Raw genomic sequence first — 20,803 nt, forward strand, 5'->3', positions numbered from 1 at the left:
AAACTGAGTAAGGGGAATGAAGTAAACTATTCTAAGTCACTCCTAGAAGCAGCAGAAGGGATTAGCGCTCAGAGCTAGTACTTCTCTTGAAGCACAGTCCTCCAGTCTTCATCCATCAGCCCCATTTTCCTATTTCTTCATGGGATAATCAGAGATCTTTGAATTCAATTTCCTTCTTTTGACTAGTGAATTAGTACACTGGCACGTTGTAAGCTGAGGTTCCAAGTATTGATGCTTTGTGGTGTTATCTAATGGCACTTCCATGGTACAGAGAGAGGATGAGCACAAAATACCTGGAAATTGGATAAGCAGCAAGGAAAGGACTGTAAGACCTCCCCCAGCCTAACTAAAACCACGTAGGTGTGCTCTCACTGGAACATGGATCTCCTTCAGGAGGGAAGAGGAAGGCTAAGGTGCTTTTTGGTCTTTTTTTTGCATAGCCTTGGTTGACTCTTTAAAAGGCAGTAGTAGTTCTAGCCCTGAGTTTCCTGCTCTGAATCTAATTTTCCCAAGGCACAAGAAGGGACTTACCTGGAGATCATAAAGGCTGTCACGAAGCTCAACAGCCAGGATTAGAACCATATTTCATACTTTATCTTCTGTTCTTTCAAGTCAGTGCAAAATGTTACCAAAAAGCATTACTACCAAATGACATTAGGGCTTAAGAGATATAGGCATAGGAGCCCATCTAGATACACCTATCAATGTCATATATACCTGTTCACAGCATGATGATAAATGTCTAGGCAAGCAACAAATACAGAGCAAAAAAAGGTTCATCTATCTCCAGTGTATTTTAATAAGTGAAATAAACCTAAAGCTACGAGTTGGATTTCAGCAGCAGTTAACCTTTCCCCTGACACCATGCAAGGTCTCTTTGCAGGGATGCTGAGCAGATTTGCTAAATGCCATACTGGGGCTAAGTCTAGAGACTGCCCGTCCATCACCTGCTTATATAAAGCTTCCCAGGAGTCAGGCTCCTCCAAAAACACTACTTATCCACAGGGCTAATCTCATTTGTCAGACCATGAAACAAGCTAAGGGGTACAGCTGATGGATGTGCAGGAGACACAATCAGCAATTTGCCAAGCGGCTGCTGCTCCCCAGGTCTCTTAGGTACTTGGTGGCTTTTGGGCATGCAGGAGACTCAGCTGAATGATGCTACCCTCTTGTAGGGAACGCTATGCCTGATGTCATCTTCCCTGTTGCCTGCCTTCCATTGCCTCCAAACAAGTTCACAGTGGTCACCTTAGCACGTTTTGGAATAGGAGGGGTTTGGTATAGCTTTTGGATTTTCACAAAATGCAAGATAGCTGAAAAGTTGGTCAAATAACTTCTTGCTAAAATACATCCCTGCAGGTCCCATGGGTCCGTGTGTTCCAGTGCACACACGTGTAGTGAGGTAGCTGTTTCTGAGGTGAAGAGCACTGTCTGTTTAGAGAACTTTGGCTGGCAGCAGAACAAATATTTTTGGCTTAGGCGGAAAATAACAAAGCTAGATAGGTCTAGCTAGAGGTCCTAGTCAGAGAGTACCTGCCAGGTGCTGGACTTCAAAAACTGATGTAAAGTTGTTCATTTCCTGAAGTTTTGCAGATAGAAGTGGCAGTGGCTGGGCAGTCCCGGGCTGCAGGCATGGTGCAGGTGTGAACATGTTAAGCTGCAAGCTCTTGGGATCTCCTTTCCCTTGTGAGCACTAGACAGGGAATTACTAGAACTTGCCTGTCATCACCAGGGTGAAAAGTAGGTGGTTGAATTAAACAGAAGGAGCCCAAGGTCACTACCTCTCTTTGTGGAATGGGTCCATTCCGTTTTAATACTTCCCTTTGTTTCCTGCACAAAGGGGTGACATGGAAACAATGCCATCTCCCACCACGAAATGACAGCTTACTCCAGCCCTTTCATAACAGAAGCCCTTGAGGCTTGCACCAAGGGAGCTTGATTAGGTTAGTAATCACTGTAGCACATGGAAAGTATTTACACCCTGTGACCTTTTGTAAATAAAAAGTTATACTGGTTCTGCCTCTAAAGCCAGGGAGATTTACACAGCTTTCTCCCAGCACTGAGGGAGGAGAAACTGAGGCAGTAAAGCCCTGAAAGCCAGCAATTTATTCAAGAAAGGATGCTGAGAGCACTTGAAGGCTCCAAGCTTGTGGTATTTTTCCTGTAGTTCACAGGACAGGGAAGAGAGGATGGGTTTTTCATTAAACACTAGCATTTTTAGACACATGAACTGTATTTTTTTCAAGTCACATTGATGGTCCTGCGAAAGTTCTCTATGAGAGTTGTTGCAACACAAGAGCTGTGTGTGCAGCTCTTGGTGATTCACTGCCTTCAGCCTGTTGCTGTGGTGGGACCTGCTCTGAGGAACAGGGTGGGAAGGACCTTCTCCTATTCCTAAGACCCCTTCTAAGGCCTTCTGTCCTATTCGCCTTTGGCAGTCACCTCCCTCCCACACACCAGTAGCACCTGATGTGACCTCTGGTTAATCACTTATCTCCACAACCTGAAGAAATAATTTCTGCCAAGTCTGCCTATGCTAAAAGACTTTGGGGAGAGAGGTACTTTGTGACCCAGGGTTCCCTGCTCACAAGTTTGACTGGGGGAACTCCAAACCTTTTCTTCAGTACTTCACATCTTAGGCTACAAGATACCTGGGAAGCAAAAGCAGGTAATATCCTTTTTCCTTTCTCAAAGTAGTCTCTAATTTTAGGTACCTCCTCCATTCCTTCAGCAGCAGCACATCATGGGAGTCCACTCTTCTGTAGTTAGGAAATTGGGAAACACAAATATGACACAGTTACCTTCAATTACCAAAAATATTAATTTTATGGAAGAAAAGTGAAAATTTGACTTATTCCAGATCTGAAGCAGTGAGAGACACAGAGTGAGATTATAGGGGAGTTTCCCGTGGCCAAGGCTCACCCATAGCCTTCAGAGAGCAGAAATAATCACATCACTGCCTTTCCTCCCAGCTTCCCAAGAGTTTAAATCCCTTAATCTCACACACTGAATCCTTTGTTTGCCTGGGCTTTGGAGATTCAACAACCCCCACGTACAGTTAGCACGGAGCAGGACTCTGCCATTGCTTGCTGGTTTGATGCTGGCCACAGCCATAAACTCCTGCCCTGCCTCTGTATACACAACACATACGTGAATCAGATACACGTTTGAACGTACACCATGGCTCCACCCATGCTCTCCGCATGAAGACAAACTAATCTGCAGCAATTAAAAGTGCAGAGATAATTCAGTGTTTTCCACTCGATCCCAGGTGATGTTTCTTAGCATCCCTCGATGTACATCTCTCCTTGCGCACAAGTCTCACCCCCCAAAAAGTTATTGAGATGCTTGTTTTGCTGAGTCCAAGTCTCCTTTTGGTCTCCAAGGCTCTTCTACCTGTATTTCCAGAGAGATTAATAAATACTGTGCACACTGGACTTCTGTAGGGCCCATTGTAGGGCCCAAACATTTCAAGTTTGTTTTTTTGCCATCCCTTCTCTTTGAACGTATGACCGCCAACAGACATGCCTTGCAGACAGCATCCATTGTTCAACCTGGAGCACCATGTCCTTCTTTTTATCTGAACGATTCTTCTCCTGTCCCATAATCCACAAGGGCCCCCAATGGTTTTGCATTTGAGCTCCATGTGGTGCATCTTGGCCGCGTGTAGCAACGTCTCGGTGCCCATCCCCGCTGTGGAAGTCCTCCAGCAGGTCAAGACATCACCATGTCCCAGCGCTGACTCATGGCTATGCTCTCGCAAGGGTTGATGACAAGCTCTTTGGTGCTCTCATTCGTGTCCCCAATTGTCTCAGTGTCCAAACAAAAGCGTGAAGCTATATGTTCAATGTGTGACCCAACTTTACCCCATCGCTGAGGAGAAACGCACAAGAGAGGAGAAACAGGGGGTGAACAAGCTTCTTTCCTCATTATGCTTTTACTACACTGTCCCAGCATCAAGAGGACAGTTGCCACTAAGCCTTTTTGGCCTGATGAAGTACAGGGTGCCCCAGCCCGTGCCCAGCAGAGCACACACTGAGCACTTCTCCCATCAGAAGCACACTCATTTAAGCTCAGTCTCTGCCTGGCTTCAGGAAGATAATAAATTACTAAGAGCGTTTTCCCCAGGTCACTGGTTCAAATGCCAGCCCGATGATTAACTGAGAGGGAAATTTCAGCATCTGCTGGCTGACTGGCAGCCCGTGTGAACTAAATTGCCAGTTTGGGTTTGACTTCTGCAGATAAGTATCCAGATCACCACCCGCGCTAATAGACAACCTTATCAAGGCGCTCATTTAAGAGGCAAAGGGCTGAACAGGCCAGAGTCTGTGCTCCCAGACAGACTGCGCTTCCCAAATGAAGTCAGAGCACACGGGCGATTTGACGTGTGGTTAATACCATTCCGAAAGAAAGGGAACGTCAAGGAAAAGGGGGAATCAACGGAAGGGCTCACCTGCTTGTTGTCACCTTCTTTGCAAGGTGACAGCAGCACCTGGGAACCGGGAAATAGGGTGTACACGGATAAGCACAGCTGTTGCTGGCGGACTTGGTGGTTGTATGTGTACGTCCACTCCTGCAAAGAGGAAGAAAAAGAAAGGAGGTGAGGGTGATCAAGGCTGATTCTTGGTATTCTTCTACCTGGGAAGCAAACGTTTTGCCTTGGATCCCGCCCCTCTGAAACCAAGCACAAACCTCATTGACTGCTGGTGGACGAGAAGCTGGACATGAGCAGGCAGGGTGCAGTTGCAGCCCAGAAGGCCAATCGCATCCTGGGCTGCATCAAAAGATGCGTTGCCAGCAGGTCCAGAGAGGTGATTCTGCCACTTTACTCTGCTCTGGTGAGACCTCACCTGGAGTACTGTATGCAGGTCTGGAGCCCTCAATATAAGAAGAACACGAACCTGATGGAGCGGGTCCAGAGGAGGGCCACAAGGATGATCAGGGGGATGGAGCACCTCTGCTACGAGGACAGGCTGAGGGACCTGGGATTGTTCAGCCTGAAGAAGAGGAGGCTCCGGGGAGACCTAATGGCAGCCTTCCAGTACCTAAAGGGAGCCTACAGTAAGGCTGGGGAGAGCCTGTTTAGAAAGGCCTGCAGTGACAGGATGAGGGGAAATGGCTTCAAGCTGGAGGGGAACAGATTTAGATTGGAGATTAGGAGAGGGTTCTTCACTGTGAGGGTGGTGGAGCACTGGAACAGGTTGCCCAGGGAGGTGGTTGAGGCCCCATCCCTGGAGATATTCAAGGAGAGGCTTGACGAGGCCCTGGGCAACCTGGTCTAGTTGGGGGTGTCCCTGCTGACTGCGAGGAGGTTGGACTAGATGACCTTTGGAGGTCCCTTCCGGCCTGGGCAATTCTATGATTCTATGACTTCAAGACCAGGACAAGTCAAGTAGGATGTTTCAAGCCTCCCCAAAACTGCACGTGTCGCTGGGGGGCTGCGTGTACCACAGGGAATGCCTACAGAAGTTGCTGAAAGAAAACGGTTCACAAGGCAAAGGATTTCATTCCCAGAAATAGGGTGTGGTTGAGGAACAGGGTGATGGAAAAATGGCAGAAAAGGCAGAAATGTTTAACTGCACAATGTCAATCCTATTTTTCCGAGGAAAAGCAGCAGAAAGGCTTTGCCGTTAGCAGAGGAAGAGAGGAGGTGATATATAGCAAATGTTTGCAATTCCCAGGATTCTATTCCCAAGTATCACAGAAATCAGGGATAAAGCTCCCCTTTGTACCAAAGGAGTGGCACCAAACTCCAAATATTTGCTGTATTGCAATGACCACTGCTATTCCTGCTCCACTGGGATGTCTTGGAGGTTTTTTTCTCCTTATGCTGTTTTTCACGTTCACCTGCTCTTTGTCAGCTCCTCAGCCCAAGAAATAATCTTTGGGGGAGCAGAGATTCTTTGTCCTGTGTAAAGTTTACCATACAACAGGGGCTCTCTGGGATTATCATCTTTTCCACCCCTGGATGTTTTTCTTGGGAGAAAAATAGAAGAGGCTGAGAAGTTTGACCAGGATTTCCAATTGTGCTGGAGAAAGTATCATGAATGTACAGACACAACTCCAAGCCCAGGAGTATTTCACAGACGTTTATTCTACTGTTTGTTCCAGTTGAAAACATTTCCTGTCATTCACCTGAGCTCATTTTACTTAGAGCACCTCCTGAGGATGTGAAACTGTCCAGGTAGGGACATTTCCCTGCTATTTGTGTGTGGGCACGAAAAGGCAAGAGCTGATTTGGTTTATGGGAAACAACAAACCCTGGAGAGCAACTTATGGAACGAGTTTTTAGCTTCTAACTTTGCATGGGCATTAACTTTAAAATTAGGAAGAGCAGGGCTGGAAGGGGTTTCCAAGGGTCTCTAAGCCAGGGTGCAAAGCAGGATCAATTTAGGAAAAAATTCTTCACTGAAAGGGTTCTCGGGAATAGGACCAGGCTGCCCAGGGAAGTAGTTGAGTCACCATCCCTGGAGATATTTACAAGGGGGTAGATGTGGTGCTGAGGGACGTGGTTTAGTGGTACCACGGTGGTGCTGGGTTAACGGTTGGACTTGATAATCTTAAAGAGGCCTCTTCCAACCAAAATGATTCTACGATCAAATCCTGTTGTGCCAACAGCTCTGAAATGAGCAGGGGGGCTGGCAATGAAGAGGAAGGCAGCGCTCAAACACATGGCAGTTTAAGCTGGGGCTGGAAAAACAAAGGCTAAAACAGTGGTCCTGGGAGACTGCAACCCTTTCTGAGTGCTGGAGGGGGAAGCAAAGAATGGCTGCCCTGATCTCAGAGCTGGGATGCCTGCAGCTCCCCCTGACTTTGAATAGTGGAGGCTCTGGATGGCATTAACATGAGTTATTAGACCACAGGAACTCTTCCACCCTTTTGGCTTCTGTCAGGAGCTTCAACTCCTCTCCCCGACTTCAAAACAGATAGCTACAGGCATTCAATTCCTGGGAATATAAATCCCATTTCATTCAGGTTCTTAGCCACCTGGAAGGGAAAATATGCTTTTGCACAGCAGACCAAGATCCACGAGGACGACTTCACACTGTGATCCTCACACCCCATGTTTCTCAGCCTACTGTTCCCCACCAGCTATTGGAAATCAAACCTGGCTTTCTGAACAGCCTGCCCACAGCCTTCTCAGTGAGAGCTGCCCAGGATTTCGGCACATAGAGAGCATTCATTTTCAAAGCCACAGTCTGCACCCAAAGGGCCTTCTGGCAACAGCTTCTCCTTTGTCAGATGGAGCAGAGTTTACCTGATCCTACAGTGAACACGTTCCAGACATCCCAACCACGCACACTGTCAGCTGCTGTGTAAACCACCAGCTTGGGAAATCAGGTGCCAAATTAGTCCTGCATCTGTGTAGAACTGAGCCCTACGGAGCAAGCTCCAACACCTGTTCTTGGCGCCCCTGATCCCACAAGCTGCTTTGAAAACCTGCTTTACATTTTTAACTGATTGTTCATCATTTTAGCTCAGGACAGGGCTGGAGCTGCACCCATGAGGCTCCTTAACAGGAGCAAGTAACTCCAGGCTGAGAGTTGGGGTTGTCCAGTGTGGAGAAGAGGAGGCTCTGGGGAGAACTTACAGTAGCCTTCCAGTACCTAAAGGGGGCTACAGGAGAGATGGGGAGGGACTCTTGATCAGGGAGTGGAGCCATGGGATGAGGGGGAATGGTTTTTAACTGAGAGAGGGGAGATTTAGATGAGATCTCAGGAAGAAATTCTTCCCTGTGAGGGTGGTGAGACACTGGAACAGGTTGCCCAGAGAAGCTGTGGCTGCCCTATCCCTGGAGGGGTTCAAGGCCAGGCTGGATGGGGCTTGGAGCAACCTGGTCTGGTGGGAGGTGTCCCTGCCCAGGGCAGGGGGGTTGAAACTGGATGATCTTTAAGGGCCCTTCCAATCCAAACCATTCTACGATTCTATGTGTATATCTTGAAACCCCAACTAACTCAGGCCATGGAACTCTTTTTTTTGCTTTGACCTGTTATCCTCTTTCCTTCCCTGAGGCACTTCATGGAGGAATGCTCCTGTCAGAGGCTCTTCATGCTTTTTTTCCAGGCCAGTCTCTGTTCAAGCTTTCCCAATATTTACATCCTCTCATGGCAGGGCCATCCTCTCACTGCGCAAAGTGCCGTGGGATAGATACGGTGGTGGTAACCATCTCTCCAGAGCTGTTGTTCATCATAAAAAGTGAAGCCTTCAGACTAGATATATGCATCAGTTTGATAGCTGACATTAGATCCCCGCCTCTTGCCCCCAGGCTGTCCTGCTGCTGTCCTTATCTAAACTGACAGATTTTCACACGGATCTTCTATTTTGGCAGAATGGCTTCTTATGGAAGCCAGTCCTGTTCAAAGTGTTTTATCCAGTTCTAATCATGTCTTGTCTCTTTTCAGCCCTAGATAAAAGCCAAAGAAAATGATGCAGAAAATGAAGAAGATGCAGAAAATGAAGAAATTCAGGGGAAGGGATGGGGGGGGAAGTCACTTGAATACCACGGAATCCATGAAAAGCTTTGAGTTAAAATACAGGCAAACAGCCATGCACATTTTTATCCTACCCAATCTCTTCCCTTTTTTGTATCAATTGGGATGAAAATTCTTGCTTTTTTTCCCCATAAACAACTACTTTATCTTCTAAACCTTGGCATGCTGAGCACTCACACGGCCAGCACAGCAGTAGCAACAACAGAGCTTTGCACCCCAGGGGTTGTGGTGAACAGGACAGCCCAGGGTACTCCTAAGAAGAGGGAGCTACCATGGCTTCAGGGCCACAGACTGACCTGAAGAGAAACCAATGAGCTTGAGAGCTGACCCTTGGAGATCAAGAGTTCCCACTTTTTCAAAGACAAAGCAGGTCCCAGTGAAGTAAGTGGCCATGGAGCAAGGAGGAAGAAGGTGGACTGGGAGAGCAGAGCTACCAGCCGCACAGCACAACCAGTAATCCCCCTCTCCACCAAAGCCTCAGATAACACTCACCCCCATCTGAGGCTTGTCACTATTCTTCAAGGCTTTAGCATCATTTGAGCGGGCACATGTCACTGTTACTCACCATCACTGTGAATTGAGGGAATTATTTTAAAATATGACCTTTGGCTTGGCATAGTCTGGGTGGCAGAAGGAGAAAAGAGCCCCTCAGCCTGGCAAGGAGCAGCCCAACGGGAGCCCAACTTTATGTGACAGAACTGTACAAGCAAGAGGACTTGTAACCATTGTGTAATTAAAATATAAGTTCCTACTCATGACAAAAATTTAAATGTCCTGTTTTCATATTCTCCATGGGTACAAGTAACAGAGAACTGTCCTAGAAAGACAGCGAAAGATCAAAGGAAAAGGTTTTTCTCTGCTCCTGCCTGTGTGTTGAGCGTAGCTGTTCAGCAATCTGTTTGTAGTGCATTTTTCTGTTCCCCTGCAGAGATAGTCCCGGATGCGCACAAGAAACGGAGTTGCCATCCAGTGGGAAGTGCTGACCTATTGCAAACTGCTGCAGAATCAGAATGGGAAAATGAAAAGTTTGTGGCATGAAAAATTCCCAAAAAATCTCCCGCACAGAAATGTCAAAACGAAATGCGTTTGATGGGAATGAAACAATCCAACTTGTTGGCACGACACTTCTCATTTTAAAATATCACATTGAATTGGTATTTCAAAAAGACCAATGCCATTTCGTTCTGACACGCTAGCTTGCAGCAGCTTTTATCCATTCTGGTTTTCCCAGATATTTTTTCAAAAGCATCCAATTCATTAAAAGTCACAATTGTCACTAAAGCATTTTTTTTTTCTTCCTTCAGCAGAGTTGACCCCTGCAAAACATAATGACCTGCTCTCATCAGCTCACTTCTCTCGCCGTTTGTATAAAAGGTCCATGCAGCAGTGGAAGAAAGAAAAAAGAATTCTAAAACCCAGAAAGTAGTTAATCCATAAGAACTGTAACTACATGGCACTTCCAGTTATATTCACTGTATTTTCTGAACTAAAATTCAAGTAGTCACTGCTGACTTTACCGGACTGTGAAACAGATATTACTTTTCCTGACTAAAGGCAGGCATGCAACTGCATGCAAAAGAGATGTACATAATGACCTGCTTCATTTGCATATACAAATTAGGAACGTTTTCAACAGCATCTCCAAGGCTGGTATGTGTAGCTACCTGGTTTGCACGTGCAACCACCAGGGTTCAGGATGTAGAGTGGACGCAAGCGCACCGTTCCCTATTAAATTGTCTCACAGCACCCCGAAGAAGTGAGTGATTGTCATCCTCCCTGTTTCATAGATGGGAGCAGTGAGAGAACTCACTGACATGCCCAAAATCACAAAGGGAGCCTGAAGCAAAGGCAGGTTTTAAAGCTTTGGCTCTTCAAAGCCTTGCTCCAGTGACTCCACTCTACAGAACGTGTGCCTGCTCTTGGTTCTAGCGTTTCCTAGAATATGCTTTTGAGAACACTGATTGGTACAGCTTTTCTCTCGTCTCAGTGAGACTGAAAAAAAAACGAGACGGAAAAAAAAATATGAGATCATCCTCATTAAATTCTCACTAGTTTAATGGGCAATCTAATATTGAGAGAATGCAGACTATGAAGTTATAAATACCACTGCGATTCAGTGCGTTTTGAAAGAAATAAGGCTGAAAGATGAGAGGAAATTATAGTTCTCTTTGTCTTTCCCTGATCTCTGCAGATGAACGGCGCGTGGCGTTCCTGAGCAGCAGCAAGTGCTCAGCGTGGGCCAGCATGGAGATGAGTGGTCCACCACTGCTGCTGCCCAGGACCCCCACCAAGGTAAGGAGGACTTGGCAGGGTCTAACTACACGCTGCCTTAGGAAAGGGGTTGTCAGAACGGGTAATCCTCCAACAGAGCTTTAGGAAATCCCCTCGAAGCTGTCCCAGAGCCTTCTCTCCACTCGGCATCACCGGGAAAAGGCAACACATCTTACCTGTGCTGTTGCTGCCGTGCCTTTGCTGCTGATGCAAGGATTTAAGGTCAGGACGGGCAGCTCTTGGGCTTCAGACTTGTGTGATTCCAGGCAGCTCTGCCTTTGCCTGATCATCCCGGTCTGATAGAGCGATTCCTCGGGAATCCTGCGGGAACAGTGTGAGAACAACATCCCCGCTCCCCCGGGCACAGAGAGTACTCAGAAGGGAGGCTCAGTGGGGTAAGGAGGGCACAATCACACCATTTCACCTTCAGGAAATGACAGTGGCAAGATCTATTACAACACTGAACCACTGAGAGCAGGACATGGACAGGGATGCTGCAGCAGCATCAAGAGATGGATGGATGGCCTTTATAAGAGAGAAAAAATAAATAGCACCGCACGAGGCAAACAGAGGAGCAAGAGACAGACTGTGAGAGGGCTGAAGGTCAACCTTCAGCTTACAGGAGTGAGGAACTTTATAACAAACTGCCACAGCGCCGTGGCAGTCCCCGTGAATGCTCCCATGCAATGCTATACATGTCAAAAAAGAAAATGAAAAAAAAAAAACCAGCTATAAATCATTTTCAGACTGTGATTCTGCTCTCAGCCGTTGCACCAGCAGATCCCTGGAGGTATCTCCAAAATTTCTGCACCCTTTCTGAGCATGGCTCCTGACAGTGATTTGAGAGGCTGCATGCCATGATTTCTGGAGTAATTTTGGCGACTAAAAGGGATCTGCTGTGGAAGTGCATATTAAGCAAAGCACTAGGCTATGAGTAAGGCAGAGCCACCTGAATACAGGTCATAAACTCCTAGAATGGACAGTTTCACAACAGAGGAGTCTTAAGTATCACAGAACAGGGTGAAAGGACCTGAAATCAGGTGCTTTTTTTGCAAGCAAGAGTCATTAAGTACTGAAAAAAACCCACCAGAGACTGTGGTGGGCTTTTCCACCTTGGATATTTCCTGATACCACTTGTCCCACAGTGTGGGCAGGAGGATACTTGAGGATACCTGAGGATACCTATTCTCTGGGGCAGGAGGGAGGTATGGGGACTGGAGGGGGAGAGGAGAGCTCTGTGGGGCAGGTGGAGATCACACATCCATACCGAAGCTCGGGATAGACGTTTTCCAGGTACCACTTGAAGCTGTGGCATTTCAGCCTCTTCCGCAGCTCCACTCTGCTCTGGACACTGTGGGAAGAAAATGTCATAGAGATACAATGGAAATCACAAAGGTGAGACCAAATGCACCAAAAAAGGGAGGCTGGGAGAAACCCAACGTTTATGCACCCACAGCAAACACAAGAGCATCAGCAGCTCTATTTTCTGCTGTCTCCTGCATGGGCTTGGTCAGTCGTTTTGATCTCTTGTCTCTTTGGAGGTCTCACCTGGTAGAACGGCACAATGACATATTGCCATTTTAACAAGGAGTCTGGAGTTTGGTGGATGAAAGGTTCATGGAAAAGTACAGCCATTTAAAAATAACTAGTAAAAAAAAAAAGTATGCTAGCTACTCTATGCAATAAGCATTAATTTAATATATTAATGTACGAGGAAATTATAAGCTACTCTTAGTTTACAGGACCACAAAAGGCCTTGTCTCACAAGAGCACCTAAACACACCTTTAAGTCAGCACACGGTGAAATATTTCTTTCTTTCATTAACCAAGGCCAAACCTCTGCTGAGGGATCATGCTATATAGTGACCTTTTCCAAAATCCAGCTCCCCTCTGGGCCAGCTTCTAGCTGTGGAGCTATTGGGAGGTGGCATTTACAGTGCAGTAGGAAGCCTCCAGTGCCTTCTCCACATCCTCCTGTGTTTAGCAGGATGGAGCTACTGCTTCACTCCACGCTAACGGATGGGAAGAGGGTACCAATTCAGTGGAAACAGGTTAGCCACCAGCATTTTCAAATTATCTATCTTAGAAATTGAAGGGAACTTGGGGTTGGATTTGGAACCCACCGTGTTCCAAAGGAAACTTTCTAAGGAAGGAAGACCCTATGAAAATGAGAAATTAACACAAATACATGTAGTCCAACTGAGAGGGAGGTGCCTCTGACTGTTCACAGAATGAACAGCAAACTCCCTGAATACAAAGCGATTGCTCCTTTCCAAATAAAGCCTTAGCGGGCCCAAAGATTTGATGGTTTTCCAGCCCCTCAGCTGCCAGCGAGAACTCTGGACTCCCTCCCCAAAACTCCGCTCTGGGACCACAACTACTTGTACTTAATGCCAGGACGTATGCAGAGGCTGGGGGGGTTCCCCTACACCTCAACTGGGTTCAGTCCCCGGGATAAACCAGCACGGCCTATCAACTAGCTGTTCCCGTGTTTCATTGCTGTGCTCCTAGCATCTGCCTGCCATTAGCATTTAATTGAGCGTTACTACAGAAACAAGGCAGGCAGATTTCCACAAGCAGGGCAGCGTGGTCCTGAAGACCCCCTGCAGCAGGCAGGGTGCAGGCAGGGTGAGAAAGACACTTACTTTCCATAAGGCCTCCCCTGGGCTGCGGGACGAGCTGCATAGTAGTACTGCTTGAATTCGTCCATCCACACCTCAGCCGTGCGCTTGGTGTTCCTGAAAGAGGCAACAACAAGGCAGGTGAAACCAAGGAAGCCTCCAAGGTGACATTTTCTAAAATGCATGGCCCAACCCATCCGGACCTCCTCCCGTCCTCGACTCGGTCTCTGGCTTCACCCAAACCACCTTTGAGCCAGCCCACCGCTCACTACTAGAGAAGCTGCTCCTCCTCCCCATTACTCCGGGGACCAAATACAACTGGCCAAAGCCCAGGTGAAGAATTGGCCATTTCAAACTTAGCTGGATGCTTTGCATCCACCAGATTCAGAACTGAAGCCTCTCTTAAGCATCACCTCCCAGGCAGGTCTGCCTGGGGTTTTATTTACTGGCTGGGATGGAGCTCTGAAAGGTGGTGCAAAATTTGCCAGATATTCAAGGCAAATTTTTCTTTGCATCAACCCTGTATGGACTCTCCTCTTTTCCACTCCTGCATTTCATTGAGGTAAACCTCAGCATTCAAAATTGAAGAGAAACCACCCTGGCCACAGCGCTGTAGCCTAAATGTCAGTCTTCCACATCAGCCAGGAGCCCGCAGAAGGTTGAGGAACCTCAGGAAATCTTCTGTTGACTTCAGATGGCTCTAACTTTCCTTTCAATGGCTTTATTGCTTCTTGCCTATCTGCCCATCCCTGCCCAGGCCAGGGGAGTCCTCCAAGCTCCTGCTCCAGGACAGGCCAGTGCCTCCAAGCTATTGATATCTGCCACTGGGCTGTGGGTGCCGCAGGGCAGGCTCTGATCCCACCAAGCCCCACATGGCCAGAACAGGAGATGACAGTCTGCATGTGATGCCAGCACGATACCGGAGCCTGAGCTGTCTCTTGCACTAAAGAAGAGGCTACGTGGGAAAAAAAAAAAATCAATATCTAGCAGAAAGGTGGAGATATATTTTGTTAACATCTCTGTTTAAACAGAGGTACCACATCGCATCAGGTTGCCATAAGCTGCTTCTCCTCTCAGTCTATATACCACTTTGTTAAGTTTAAGGCTGATAGATACCATAAGGTTAATAAAAGCCCAGCTCCTAATGCCTACGGATACGTTTCTGTAGAATGCTTTTCAGTCTCTTGCTGATTCACGGTGCTTTTTCCCCTCTCTCTAAGGCCACTGCAATAGTCTAAGTGCTCTTCCTTAAGAGAAGCAGAAGTCGCTGTGTCTACATCTACATCTCTACCTAATCTTTTTTTTTTTTTTTTCTCTGACTTCCTGATCTCATTCGGGTTTATGAGAAACACGGGGATGGCTGCCAAGGCTCACACCTGGACATTGACTCAGGCTTCCCCGAAGTCCCCGTGGGCCTGCACTTGGGATGCAGCCAGAAAAGCCGTGCCCATTCCAGCTCCCCTAGCTCCTCCTGCAGGTGATGCAACACAGACCCTGCCTTTTCACGTGAGGTTTGCAGGGCAGGGGGGAATCTGCCACATCCCAGCCTGTTGTGTAGGGGTCTTACTGCGCTACTAAAAGCAAGAGCCCTCCTCCTTTCAGGAAGAAATTTTTTACTATGAGGGTGGTGAGGCACTGGAACAGGTTGCCCAGGGAAGTTGTGGATGCCCCATCCCTGGAAGGGTTCAAGGCCAGGCTGGATGTGGCCTTGAGCAACCTGGTCTGGTGGGAGGTGTCCCTGCCCAGGGCAGGGGGGTTGGAACTAGATGATCTTTGAGGTCCCTTCCAACCCAAACCACTCTATGATTCTGTGATTGTCAACTCTCAGATGCATGGCCTCCTCTTTGAGATCGACTCTCAGATGCATGGCCTCCTCTTTGAGATGCCAGCAACACCCACTCTTTCAAGCCAGGTGACAAGGTCCACATCCTGCCCCACATGCTGTGTGGCTGGATATATAGGATATATAAATCACATATTAGATATAAGAGAGATATAATTAGCACCTGTCCCCAGTTCATTGTCTCACACAAAGTGTGGAGAAGCTGCAGAGAGCCCGGGGTCAGTGGAACCCTCACTGCAGGCAGCTGGGTCTTCACTAATACCTCAGCTCTATAACACTGGGAAAGCCACACTAATGCCTGTTGTGTGAACACACACAAATGCAGTCTAGCTGAGAAACAGCCCTGCGTTAAGTACAACTGCTCCTGATGTTTTTCTCGGTCGTTTACTTAATGGACAACCTTCAGCCTCATGCTCTAAAAAAGGAGAAAATCCTTCTCAACCTCACTAGCTGCTCCCCATCATGTTTCCCGTGCCCATTCCCACTTCTGCCTCCTTCCTTGTCTGCAGTTTCCAAAATCTTAGCCCGTTTCAGCCAGCCATTTTAGTACCTGATTCAGCCTGTGTGTGAGGACAGGTCCCCTCCGGCTGGGATGCCCTGGCAGTTCCTTCGGTGTCCCCACCAGCGAGGCAAAGCCACCCTCTCCAGCACTGCTGCTTGGCTTCCCTCTCCGAAAGGCATCAGGAACCGAATTTTCTGGTTCAGCTGAGCCACGCTCAGCCCTCAGCTAAGGTCACCGGGTACTGACAGACATTGCTGGCAGCCTGATTTCAGTTCATTCTAAATGTGTTCTGACGACCTTAGGGTCTAAACCATTTGCTAGCGCTCAGGGAGATGCTGGGGCCATCCCTCCATTTCCGTGGTGATGAAAGGTACCATCTAAGTCCCCTATTTCTGTCAATACTGGAGAAATTCTAAGGGAGAGTCGTACTGGCTTGATTTCCTTTGGCTCAGGAGACTCCTGCACAGGGATATTGCAAAATTTCCCAAAGGAACTTTCCTACCCATCTTCTGAGCTCCTTTCCCTCCTCCCTACAAGGCAGGACCTTATTCCATCTCACAAAAAACTAAGCAAATGCAAAACACCTACTTAATGTATGTGTTGGCGTTCCCCTCCGGAAAGACGTAGGGGTGTTTCTTCCGGAAGACATGTCCAACACGGCTGCAGGGGATGATTTCCAGGCTCCCTCCACACATCCACACACGGAAAGACATCTCTACAAGAAAAGCAGCTTCAGCATTTTGCCTTTCTGCCCTAGAGCAGGCTGAATTCCGGCGTTAGCTCCCACTCCCATCCTCCGTCACGTTAAACTGGGGTAAACCGATTACCAGAGGGGCTTTCCTAGGCACAACTCCCTTAAAAGTGCGTTTCAAAGCCTCCTGTGATCTGTTTGAAGTCAGTGCACTTGGAACCTGCCTGTAGCACAGCAGGTGCTATCACAATGGCAAGAGCGAGGCGGTAAGTAGGTCCCTTTTCATGCGCTCCTGCTCATGTCGCAGCATCATCTTTGCCAGTTTTGTGCTCCCGTAATTACTTCTGCACTGCCTATTTCGGAGTCACTTCCCTACAAAGGGCTGTCAGTTGACGAGGAGAGGCCATGAAGTCTGTTATTAATGACTACGACAGTCATTATCTTTATGAACCCACCACTGATTCTGCAAGGGGAACAGGGAGCTGCGCATCCATCACCCGTCCCAAAAGGGATAGGAGCTCACCCTGCCCAGCAGTTACTGGGCTGATATCATGGACCAACAGGGCACACGCCTTCACACAACCAGAGGTCAGTGGTGGGAGGAATCATCCCAAAAATCTGGATGAGCTACCAGTGTGGGAAATGCCTGCTGGGTGCCCGTAGCTGCTCCCTGGCTGGTCCACGGGGCCCTCCTAGAGGGAAAAACGAGCCTGTGGCACAACTGACACCAGAAGTTACGGGCCTCTTGGCAGGGAGCTGGATGAAATCCTAGCTGGTGAGGTAGGACGGGTGAGCAGAATGGCTGATCTAATGGGTCCATCTGGTCCTAACGCCTGTGAAGCGATGAATCTGCAACTATATTGTCAGACAGTCATGCTCAGACACAACCAGCATGGAAAAGAAATGAAGTTAAAAAGAAAAGGCTTCTGCAGTTCTTTGCATCCTGTTTTATCATCTGTTGACAGTCTAGAGCTATACATAGCACATATCTACTGCAAAACAACAAATTTGTTTTCACTCCCTCCCCCCCTACACACACATTTAGCTACAGAAGTCAGACAGGAGGCCACCCATTGTCTTTGCCAGCTTGTGCTCCCCGCAGTCCCCTCACATATGCCAGCACAAGGATGACTTGTCTCCAGGTCGGATGCTGTCCCTGTGGCAGGAAGGCCATTTGGGCAGTGTGGACAGGACTCCTCCACCTCCAGCAGCAGGCACTGCCAGCCCACAGAGCTGCCATCCCTCCAAAAATGACTTATGGCTTCAGGGAGCAAAGGAGAATTGGAGCCCGGACCTCCAACAAAGCATCCTGCTCTCCAGCCCACGTGGCTCAGCCAAGAGGTGCACAAGGTGGGATCCCAGATTCACGTGGCTCCCGTCCCTGCTCCCAGCAGCCCTGCCTGCTCCTGAGCTGATGGAAATGGGAGGCTGGCACAGCCTCAAAGCCCTCTTGCCTTGATGCCCGGGTCCAAAACTCAAGGCTTGAGCCCATCCTCAACAGCTGGCCCTGGCAGCAGGGGCCAGCAAAGGCTGGGGTGGGAAAGCACAGGAGGGAGAAGCATTTCTTTCCAGAAATCCCCTCCCCTTCCCTTCCCCGCTGTGTTTACAGGCAAGAGCAGCGACAGCAGCTGGAGCCTCACCACTTTCCCCAGCGCTGGGTATTAACAGGCCAATAAAACATGCCCTTGTGCCGTGTCCTGGTGCTATATTGGGAGCAACCTTAATCACAGCGGCCGGGAAATGAGATTACGGCGGGATGGGACCGCTCGAAGCTGCTGCACCCGGTTCCCCTCGCACATGGCTCTCCTGAGCACATCAGAAGGGTGGCCGAGGCAGGAGGGACAATCCGCTGAGCAGCTGTGAGCTGCAGCATGGGCTGCTGCATCGTGCCTTCCCCTCCCTCTGGTCCTTCTGCTCAGCTGGGGAGAAGAGCAGCTCCCTCAAGCATTGCAAGGGAAGGACTCGCACCGTTCAGCCCTCGCCTGTCTCTTAATTTACAGCCTAATGAAGAGGTGGGCTGAGGTGATCTCTCTGCGCACCGCAAACTGGGATGAGAACACACTGCTGGGAAGGCAGGAGATGGTGAGGAGGAGCCTGAGCTCTCTGCTGGAGACAAGCTGCACCCTGGAGACCCTGCTCCAGTCCCAGTTGAGGCAACTAAAGGTTTCAGCAGGTAGGGATGAGCCAGGGAGCCATCGGTGGCAGCTAACAAACAAGGTCTCCACTCAGGCAGCCAAGACCTAAATGCCTTGGGAGAAGGTAAACTGAGGCACAAGCAAAGGCACAGCATGGGGCCAACTCAGAGGAGCAGGAACCAAGAGCATGCTGCTTCATTTGACCCTCGAAGGATGTCTCCCCTGCAGGTGCTCTTCTTTTGCCTGAAGTCTCCAGCCCACTCTAGCTGCCCAGTCAATACCATTAGAGGCAACAGCAACACTCCTCAGGACCAGTCTTACATCCCCTAAGGACTAAGCTACCAGGAAAAGCATTGCAAATGCCCCAAAATGAGCAGCCACTCTTTGTCACTTGCCCAGGACTGACCAGAGCCAGCAGGGTGACAGCCACCCTTGCCTGTGGCATGAAGAAGAGGTGGGACATGCCACCCTCGACTGCTGCACCTGCAGGAGATACCACTTTGAGCCAGGCAGGCTTCTGTTCCCAGGGCGATGGGCAGGACAGGATCTGCCCTGCTGCTCTGCAGACTTTTTTGGGGGCAGCATTAACCTGTCTGGTTAACGCTGGTGTGTTCCAGCACCTGTTGGGTCAGGAACAGCCTCCCAGGGCAGACCACCAGTAAGGGGAACATCAGGGCTCCGTAGGATGAGCTCCCTCCTAGGTTTCCCCAGAGCCACCCCACTACAGAGGAGCAGATGCTTTGTGTCGGTCCGGCGGCGAGACACCCACCCACAGAGGCAAAGCATGAAGGAACGAGATCCTACTGCGTAACAAGATATAAATAAATAAAATATGCTGGAGGAAAAAAAAGGCATGTGAAGGAAACAACAGTGCCAGGCAGCTGATGGGTTACTGCAAGGCGGCAGCATCTGTTCCCTTGGATGAGTGACAGCATCCCTGTATGTGTTAAGACATGAGATCCTTCCTTCCTGGCCAGCCACACTCCCCTGAGGGCTGAGCTATTAAAGCCAGGTTCTGATCTGTCTGCCTGACATCCAGTGCCCTCCCCTTTCTTTCACGGCTCCAGTCCATTGCTCTGATCCGCAGCATCGCGACGGCTTCAAAGAGAGAAGAGCCCAGCCTGAGCCAGCTCCGCCTGACACGGGGGGACAAGGGACAGGCTGCCCCCTCTTTCCTGCCCCCTCTCAAGTGTGCACACGGGAGATTTCTTAATGCCCATCTTGCCCTGTGATAAGGGGTAGAGGTGACTGAATTTAGGTCAGCTCTTAACCCCTTTTTTTTTCATGCAGGAAAAATGATAGTGTCAAGGAAAGCCTGGCAGTGCAGGCTGAGAGAGTTGGGGTTGTTCAGCCTGGAGAAGAAAAGGCTCCAGGGAGACCTTAGAGCCTTCCAGAGCCCCAGAAGGGGCTCCTTCCAGTACCTAAAGGGGCTACAGGAGAGATGGGGAGGGACTCTTGATCATAGGATGAGGGGGAATGGTTTTTAACTGAAAGAGGAGAGATTTAGATGAGATCTCAGGAAGAAATTCTTTCCTGTGAGGGTGGTGAGACACTGGAACATGTTGCCCAGAGAAGCTGTGGCTGCCCCATCCCTGGAGGGGTTCAAGGCCAGGCTGGATGGGGCTTTGAGCAACCTGGTCTAGTGGGAGGTGTCCCTGCCCAGGGCAGGGGGTTGGAACTGGATGATCTTTAAGGTCCCTTCCAACCCGAACCATTCTACGATTCAGGAATGGAGAAGCAGCTGTGTTACTTTGACACCTGCTTGAACCATGCCCATGGAGCTACTGTTTCAGGCACCCTGCAAATTCAGTTCATAGCTTCACAATGCTGTTGTCAGACAATGGAATAAGGCATGTCTTCACTTTATTAATGAGAAAATAAGATCAGGAAGGAATAGGAGGGTGCATGTGGTGTTCTCTTATCTATTGGTAACACCAAAGCTGGAAACTCTGTGGTTAGGGGTATTTTCCTATAGAAAAAATAGCAGCATGGAAGGCAGGGCATCCCAAGTACCAACAATTGCTCACTTCTCATCATTCATGGTTGTTGGATCCCTCACTCACCTGAGACCGTAACCTATGAATGTGAGTGAAACCATGTAGAGCATCCACAGCAGAGTCCAAAATGACCTTGTATCCATCTGGCATGATTCAGGAAGAGAAGTCAATACAGCAAGGTGTAGGAGGAAGAAGAGTGACTCACCAAAGTTCTCCCCGCCCCAGATGTCCATGGCACTGTCGTACTTTCC

The 20,803-nt window shown here is 48.8% G+C and overlaps 1 protein-coding gene across 1 annotated transcript in view; it reads right to left on the minus strand.

The window, feature by feature from the left end:
- Positions 1 to 2,807: 2,807 nt before the first annotated feature.
- Positions 2,808 to 20,803, minus strand: part of GALNT14 (polypeptide N-acetylgalactosaminyltransferase 14) — a 121,453-nt gene continuing 103,457 nt past the window's right edge. The window contains exons 10-15 of the mRNA XM_014950454.1: positions 16,318 to 16,444; positions 13,409 to 13,501; positions 12,031 to 12,114; positions 10,940 to 11,084; positions 4,454 to 4,573; positions 2,808 to 3,873 (exon numbers count right to left, since the gene is read on the minus strand). Coding sequence (XP_014805940.1) covers positions 3,715 to 3,873; positions 4,454 to 4,573; positions 10,940 to 11,084; positions 12,031 to 12,114; positions 13,409 to 13,501; positions 16,318 to 16,444 — 728 coding nt within the window. The 3' untranslated portion in view covers positions 2,808 to 3,714. The remainder of the gene's footprint in view (positions 3,874 to 4,453; positions 4,574 to 10,939; positions 11,085 to 12,030; positions 12,115 to 13,408; positions 13,502 to 16,317; positions 16,445 to 20,803) is intronic.

This window comes from Calidris pugnax, unplaced genomic scaffold (assembly GCF_001431845.1).
Source record: "Calidris pugnax isolate Ruff unplaced genomic scaffold, ASM143184v1 scaffold24, whole genome shotgun sequence".
Taxonomy (NCBI): domain Eukaryota; kingdom Metazoa; phylum Chordata; class Aves; order Charadriiformes; family Scolopacidae; genus Calidris; species Calidris pugnax.